Source organism: Histoplasma capsulatum, genomic scaffold (assembly GCF_000149585.1).
Source record: "Histoplasma capsulatum NAm1 scaffold_2 genomic scaffold, whole genome shotgun sequence".
Lineage (NCBI taxonomy): Eukaryota > Fungi > Ascomycota > Eurotiomycetes > Onygenales > Ajellomycetaceae > Histoplasma > Histoplasma mississippiense.
The window spans coordinates 2157318-2165256 of NW_001813981.1; the positions used below are offsets into that span (position 1 = coordinate 2157318).

A 7939-nucleotide genomic window follows, 5' to 3' on the forward strand; every position below is an offset into this window, starting at 1 on the left:
CAGCCAGTTCTCAGATATTAGATAACCCACCAAGATGTGCGAGTCATACCGCGGTGTTGTTCACAAACTCCGTACAGAGTGAATAGAAATAATACATACATTCCCGCCCGGCCAGAAAAAAAAAAGAAAGAAAAACAAAGGAGAGAGAAAGAGAGAGAGAGAGACCACATTTATCAGAAATTCAGGTATTATGACCACAAGGTAACACCGTCAAAGTTGAATCCTCAGCACAGCCATAACAAGAGTATCAGGGGACAAGTGGTTGCGTATCCTCTCCGGGATAACTGCACTGCACAATAATAATATCATCAGAGCGCACAAGTCTTTGGTCAGGAGAATCCTATGTTTCTCCATAGAAAATAGGCCAGGGGATGGAGAGATGTTTGTCTGCCACGAGCAATTCAAATGGCCATTGCATTGATAGAGAGAGCTGCGTATGTTTCTCATATTATTGATGACCGCGTCGATAAGCTTGAGTGGCCAGATTGGAGCTCGATGATTTGCATTCACGAGCTTAATTCATGAATTAAAGTTGAAGCTAGGCCGGTGACAGCTAATCAGCATGTGGAATCGATCGCGATTCAATAACCTTGGTAGCTTTCCAACGAGCAAACTCAATTGACTTAGTCACTTCGACGTATAGAGAGACCTCAGGCGCCACGGGTGCTGATCTGACATGCCGGCCTTCAGGAAAGAACGAGGAGGGCATTTAGACTGAAGTGCAACCACACGCGCCCCCCGGCCTTGGCGCGGCTTGGCTCGACCCTGAACCCACCACCAACCAACCAACCAATCGACCAAGCCAGTCGACGACAATTTCTGGTCGCGTGGGGCTGGTGCGACCAAGGGCGGACTCTCCGCCTCTCCTCCTCTCCTCCTCCTTTCCTCTCATTCTTCCTTCTCCTTTTCTCCTCGCTGTTCTTCGCATTCGCTTTTCCCCCACCATTCGCTTCCTTTTTGTGTGGACTCTTGTTTCTTGACGCTCCTTCGACAAGGCTTTAATTTCTCAATCGTTTATTTCTTTTATTTAGTGTGACCCTATTGTCACTCCTTCAAACCCATAAATATAGCGTTTCTCCCAATCACCATGCGCTCAATCATCTACCTCGCAATCAGCGCCTTTGCCGCCGTTGTTGCCGCGCAGGCAAATAATCCTTTCAATGTCCCACCTGGAGGCTACAGCCCCGTTGCTGGCCAGCCCTTGACTCTGTCCTGGAAACCCACCACTAAAGGACTTGTCACCCTGAAATTGCAGTTGGGCGACAATGTTACTCCCGACGATGGCATTGTCCTTGCATGTATGTGTTTTACTGTTATTATATCCCACCATCAATCTCGCATTTTCGCGCGCACCAAAACTAGACGTTCTTGGCTTTTATCTGGAAAACCCATCGAGCCTGATTAAAAAAGGAGAGAAGGGTGATTTCTCGCCATGTGGAAATAAATATATACATCTCAAGCGAGAGAGGAGGGAGACATGAATAAATGACAGTAGCGCGATCTAACAAACCATTTCCCTCTCCCTTCCAGCCAGTATCCCCAACGACGGCAGCTTCGTGGTTATTTTACCCACAAGCCTCGGCCCAGGAACTGACTACAACTTCCAAATCATCGACGATAGCGACCCAAGCAACTTCAACTTCAGCCCGAAATTCTCTATCAGCGGTACTACAGGCACTGCTACCGTGTTGACCCCGACCGCCACGCGTACCACTGCCTCCACCACCTCGACCGAGTCCACCAGCGCCACGACCACGCAGACGGAATCGAGCACCACCCTAACCACGTCCGCCTCGAGCACGACGGAGAGCACATCCTCCTCCACTCCCACTGCCACTCCCACTGCCACTTCCACCGGTGAAACCAATCCCGCTCCAAATCCAAACAGCGCCGTCTCTCTCACCCGTCCGGGCTTCATGCTGTCTGCCGTCCTGGGGCTGATGGCTTTCCTGTAAAAACTTTATATTGTGATTACGTTGTTTTAATTATTCTTTCCATTTGCAATTTGACGCTCGAAATTTAAATTTTAAACTTTATGTTCTATTATCTTTTGACGGGATTGTGTCGGTCGCTTCCAACCAGAAATTATGAACGCATTCCTCTCTTTTTAACATACGCCGTAAGCATGAAATAAATAATAAAAAGGATAAAGCATATTAACCATTGCATGTGTATACGTGTATATAGTATATATATATATATATATATACATTTTGAAAGGGACGTGTATTTTATTGATTGTCATTTCGTCAATAGATCGGCCCCCTATCTTCCTTTTTCATATGAAACTTTGCATTTGATATCATACCCCTGATCAATCATGTCGCTTTACCATATACATACCTGAGATCACAGAAGCAACATATCCCACGCAGAAGGAAGCATGAAGCATGGGCCGGAGTCAAACCCCTTGCTGCGGGGAGGTCTTAGAAGTGGTGATTCATTGAATCATTGGGTGATCAGGTTTTCCCAGCTTGCCCCAGGGTCCAGAGTTGAGTTGAGAGTTACGGAGGGAATCCGCCAAGAAAAATGGGATGGATTGTCTGCACACAGCTGCCGTACGCAGGAAATCTTACCTCTCTAAGCTTTCCGTGTCTCGGGGGGGAAAGAGAACTAAGAATGAATAATAATGAAAAAAAAAATAAAAATAAAAATAAAAAAATAAAAAAATAAAAAAAAAAAAGATACAGTGTGCTAATGTAGGCTTCGCGTGGTTTCACGTGTGAGGATGGTTGAAAATCCTGTTTGTTTTGGCTTTCTTTTGGCTTTTTATTTTATATATTATTTTTATTTTACCTTTTTTTGAGTGCATTGGATATCTCTGTAGCCTCATCTTTTTCATTCATATAATTATTCTCTATTAATAGTTATAAATTATATAGAATTCATCTATACAAGTCATATATAGCTGCTTATATATTTCATTATATTCATTTGAGGGATTAAATAGTGAGTTTTTAAGCTGGATAAGTGAGCGCAAGCGAGCGATTGCGGCTTGTGTTGATAAGGGGAAGGGGATATTGTGTTTCGGAAAAGTCCCACTTCTTTTCTCCTCATTGTCAATCAAACACCGCTGAAGAGCCCCAGAGTATCTACGTGTACACATAGTTAAGGTACGCGCGATATCCTCGATCTAAGCAGAGCGAGAATGATGAACTGGGAAAGGAAAGGCCATATATCTAGACTACTCCCAAACACAGTGGACGTACGCATGCAACACAAGATGCATCTAAAAATGGTAGCGACCATGAAACCAACCATAGCATCCACCCAGTCCCTCCATCTAGTCCCCGCCCCTCCCCTTCCCCTTCGCATCCCCCCTTTTCATCCCCCCGGCAGCCCTAAACACGGCCGCCCGCCTCGTACTCCTAGACTTCGGCTGCCCAGCCCGCGCCTTCACCCCACGACCCTTTGTCCTCACTTTAAACCCAGGCCCCTTATCCGGCCTGGCCCTGAAACCCTCAAAGACAAACGGCGCAGAACCTCCGCTAGTAGCCTCCTTATCCCTGCTCCTCCGCTCCCCACTCTCGTCAGTGGAGCGGCAGTGCTGCATCCTCCACGCCCCAGCCTTCCCCAACAACGCCGTCGCGCGGCCCTCAAAGCTGGCTTGCCGATCCCCTCCTACCCCGCTCCTCCGCTGCCCCAGCCGAGTCTTATTGGCATTCCTGCTGTCCGTTTGACTACCATTACTTCTTCCTTGATCCCCAACACTATCGTTACGAGTTTTCTTCACAACCCGTTTCGCACGCGTGACACGCAGCTTGCGCGGGAGCAACGGCGGGAATTTCTGCCCGCTCAATAACAGCGCCATCTCAACGGCATTCTCGTCGCGGAATTGGACGTAGGCGACTCCCTTCCCAATCCGCGTTGCCGGGTCGCGGATGACGCGGACGGATTCAACGGGGCCACCGCCCAGGTCTGGATATGGACCAGTATCCTTGCTGATTTTATTACTACTGGGATCCGCGGACTTGCCAGCAGCGGTGGGCTTGGACGGCTTCGCGATGCTGGCGCGCGTGTGCTCGTTGAAGGTGCGCCAGAGGCCCTCCTCCACGTCTGCGGGCGGGGCGTGCTTTTGCTTTCGCTTCTTCTCCTTCTGTTGCCCTGCGACTTGTTCGTCGGTGGGCGTTTCTTCGTCGACGAAGCCGAGGTTGCCGACGAAGACGCACCGCTTGTAGTCGATGGGGGCCGGGTGGGCGACGCTGTCGACACGCAGATGTCTGTCGAGGATGACACTGCCGTTCAGAGCCTTGGGGGCTCCTCGTGCGGCTGCAGTGGTGCTGTAGACTACGTACGCATTTGTGCTGCGGGTGGTGGAGTCCATGAGCTCGCGCTTGGCGTATGCTGCGCGTTTGGGCATTGATTGGGTGGAGAAGGCTGTGGAGCGGAAGCGGATTGATTCTATCTTATGTGGTGTCGCGGATTCTGGGAGGGAAGGGAAGAAAGAGCAGAGGTGTTTGAGGAGGGTTTTCTTTGCGGATTTGGATTTTATGGCTTCTGTGGAGACGTTGGAGAGGAAGATGGTGCGGGCGGATTTGTCGAGGAGGGCGGCATCGGGCTTGCTGGAGTTGGATTCGTGGACAATGGGAGGGTTGTCTATGCCATCTACATTGTCGGACGTTCCATCTTCACCCTCCTCGTTGTCACTTTCAGAGTCTGAAGAGTCGCTTTCCCTCCCGACGCTTTCCACAATTTTCTGCCGTTTCGCTTTCTCACTCCGTCGCTTCTCATCTTCCTTGGCTTCCTCCTTTGCTATACGCCGCATGTATGACTCCTCTATGTCCTCTGCGCCGCCTCGTTTTCGTTTCCGTCGTTTTTCTGGACTCAATGCTTCATCGCCGACATCCTCCATCATTTGATCACTGGTCTCCGACGAAGATCCCTCTCCCGCCTCTTCCTCATTAGATGAGGTTAATTCCATATCATCTTGCGATGTGCCTTGGCCCACTCCATTGGTCGGTCCCCCAGACTTTCCGCCATTTGCTGACGTCGCGATCAGCTTCGCATTAGTGAACTGAGGGGCTTTCACAGGTCCAGCCTAGAGTGGAAAATTTGCGCCAGGTTAGTTAAACCCTATGTTTTCAAAAACCACAGGCATTTAATCGTGTCAAACAGTAGATTTTTGGATAAAATAAAATTAAATTGATACACTTCGAAGGGAAAAAAAGGGCAATCAGAGAACTCACACTCTTCTCAAATAGCGAAGCAAGCATCGGATCAACAGCTACTGCACTCTCCACACCACTGGCCAAAAAGGGAAAGGATGGGATTGAACCATTGGCAGCTGGAGTACTGGCAGCATCTTCCTCCAGCGCAGACGCAGCAGCCGTGGGTTGGGATCTTTGTTTATTCCCCATCGTTCCTTTTACGGGGGATGGTAGAGTATGTGTGACGGGGATGAATGATCAAATGCCAGTACCGCTTGTTGCAATTTTGCCGGGCTTTGAACTTTTTTTCCTTGGAAAGGTTCGTCAACTAAGCAAAATGATTCAGATCATGTGATATCAAAGTTTGTTTCCCTGGAGGATCTCGACAAAAATCGTGGAGGATAATTTAATATATCACCCGGCAGACGCTAAAACTTGTGGGGTGGCTAATCTTCTATCATTGTAGCGGAAGATAGTTAATCTATATACGCCTGATCGTGTGCAGTGAGGGGCCCCCCAGGCAATATATGCAATATCCGTCACGCATGCACGACTACCACACCACCACACAAACACACCAATTTATGAACTGCGTATTCAATGCTAGGTTCTCAGTATGAGTAGAGGGTTCCTGAATAATACGTGGCGCACAAACCCAACTCAAAAGAGAATCATGCAATCCGGCTGTGATACGAGCAGAGTCCGACTAGCCGGTCCATGGGTGGAAGCACTCGAAAAACAAAGGCATTCATATATTTAGTATTCATTCTTTAGTTATCCACAACTTTTGCGAGAAGATAAAAACCGTTAAGGCGAATGCTGGATTATAAGAGGGAAGAAGGGGAAGAAAAGCTGTCATTCGCTTCGGCCCGGGGCCAGGGCACTGGAGTCTTCTGGCACGTGATCAGGGCTCTGGCAGAATGAGGCAGCTGGCGCTTGGCAAAGGCGGCGAGCTATACACCGGGCTGCCATTCCTGTCAGGGAATGTTTGCAGCATTTGCTTAAAAGAGGTCACTTGAAGCAAACCTGGAAGATCGCTCGTCGTTTGCAGTGTATTGAAACTTTGGTAATACAGTTTGATGATTGTGACAATTTCTGAACGTCCACCGCTCTTGCCTGAGGCCGAACTGCCACCGAGGGCGCGTAAATTACAGTTACCGATGCCGCGACGTGCTTTTTGGAAAGAAACAAATCATCCTCGATACGCCGCCAATACCAATACAGCAAGAGTTGCTTTCTCACACTTAGAGCCTCCTCGTGCCGCTGCTCCCTCTCCGCTCTCCCACACGGCCATATGCCATCGATTCACTATCTTCAGATCCTTCACGCTGGCCCTCAGACACCCATTCCCTCCAATCTAACTTGATCTTCGCTGTGCCCCCTGCTTAACCACCCCCCTCTGCTATTTGCTGTGCTCCGGCTTCTTGCCCGCTTCCAGCTCAACGCACCCTTGTCTATTGCGAACAGTTCTCTCATCTTCCCCCTCGCCCTAGCTTTTCTTCATCTACTCTTCACAACGTCGCAGAAGATCATCTGTTACCCTATTTTTTGCTTCTTTACGCTTTCTTGTGCCTCACTGGCTGTCGAGTCTTATTACCGTTGTCGACCGCTGCCCTGTGGTGCACCACCATCGCTGCGCTTCGAGCGCATTTACCGACTTGGTACGTCCAACCGGCCTCTGTTCGAAACAACGCCTTCATACAATGTGGATGGAAGCGAGAGATACCTGGAAGCTTTCTGGACCCGTCTGAATATGCCTGAGATGTTTGGGGCCCTATAGTTCTGACTGCTTCTTTTTGCCCTTGATGTTCGTCTCGAAACTGAGGTTGGGCCGCTGAAATTGATCATCAGTCAGAACCCCTTCTACAGCCAGATAGCTCTCCACAAATCTCCAAATTCCATCTGCAATATCCGTGGTCTTTTTAGAGGAGCTGTGTTCTATACAATCTCATTATTATGAAATCTCACTAACTCATTTTTTTCCTGCCCTGTTTCGCAGTTTCTGAAAAACCCTGTCACCACCTTCGAGCCCTAATCGGTTGCTGAAATCACCAATCCGACGCCCATAACTCCCTCTCCCTCCATCTTTCCGTTGGATCAACTTACATCGCCTTTTCAATATCTAGATGGACTCCGTTGAGCCAGCGGAGTCGATTACTCCTCAATCAGCGTTCGCCGCTAATGGCGGTGCCAATGGTCGCGACACCGAATATTCAATCGCTGACGATGCCCGTTCGAGTAGCCTGAGCGACCTTGATGATGCTCTAGATAACGACCATCTGGATATTGAATCCCCCAAACTTGAAAAGCTTGCGAGTGAAATCGACTCAGAAGCCGAGACGGAACGGATCGAAGAGTCTCCGAGCCACCCTCGAAACCGCACCAACATCGTATTGAATGCGGGTATATTCGAAACGAGCCCCAGCAAGCTAGCGCAATCAACAACGTATGATGAACTTAACGACGATGAGGACGACGAACCAGAAACTTCTCCCAGCAAACCACGAAGGAAAGCCAGTACCAATGGCGTACTGGCTACCGAAAATGCTGCTACCACTGATGGACGTGAACTTCTAAATGCTTCTCTCGAGACCATTAACAAGAAAAGGAAACGTCTTGACTTAGAAGGAGATGTAAGCCACGAATCAGGCGAAGAAGAGCCTCTACGGAAGCGTCGTGGCTCCGTTCCTGTCAGCGGAACAGCTTCCAAATCATTGCCAGACTTTCCTCCCACTCCCACAATCGCGGAGCCCTCCAAAAGACAGGTGAAACCTCCCCTGACGAGACCCCAG

General features: G+C 49.1%; 3 protein-coding genes across 3 annotated transcripts; 2 read left to right on the forward strand and 1 right to left on the reverse strand.

Annotated features, from left to right (window-relative positions):
* Positions 1-1087: 1087 nt before the first annotated feature.
* On the forward strand, positions 1088-1955 carry HCAG_02716 (predicted protein; the record flags this gene model as incomplete). Its single annotated transcript, XM_001542495.1, has 2 exons — positions 1088-1298; positions 1531-1955. 2 exons carry the CDS (start codon positions 1088-1090, stop codon positions 1953-1955), a joined length of 636 nt encoding a protein of 211 aa, XP_001542545.1.
* A 1328-nt stretch (positions 1956-3283) lies between these two features.
* On the reverse strand, positions 3284-5357 carry HCAG_02717 (predicted protein; the record flags this gene model as incomplete). The annotated part of the gene is made up of 2 exons (XM_001542496.1): positions 3284-5038; positions 5187-5357. 2 exons carry the CDS (start codon positions 5355-5357, stop codon positions 3284-3286), a joined length of 1926 nt encoding a protein of 641 aa, XP_001542546.1.
* A 1916-nt stretch (positions 5358-7273) lies between these two features.
* On the forward strand, positions 7274-7724 carry HCAG_02718 (predicted protein; the record flags this gene model as incomplete). Its single annotated transcript, XM_001542497.1, has 2 exons — positions 7274-7550; positions 7645-7724. 2 exons carry the CDS (start codon positions 7274-7276, stop codon positions 7722-7724), a joined length of 357 nt encoding a protein of 118 aa, XP_001542547.1.
* Positions 7725-7939: the final 215 nt, after the last annotated feature.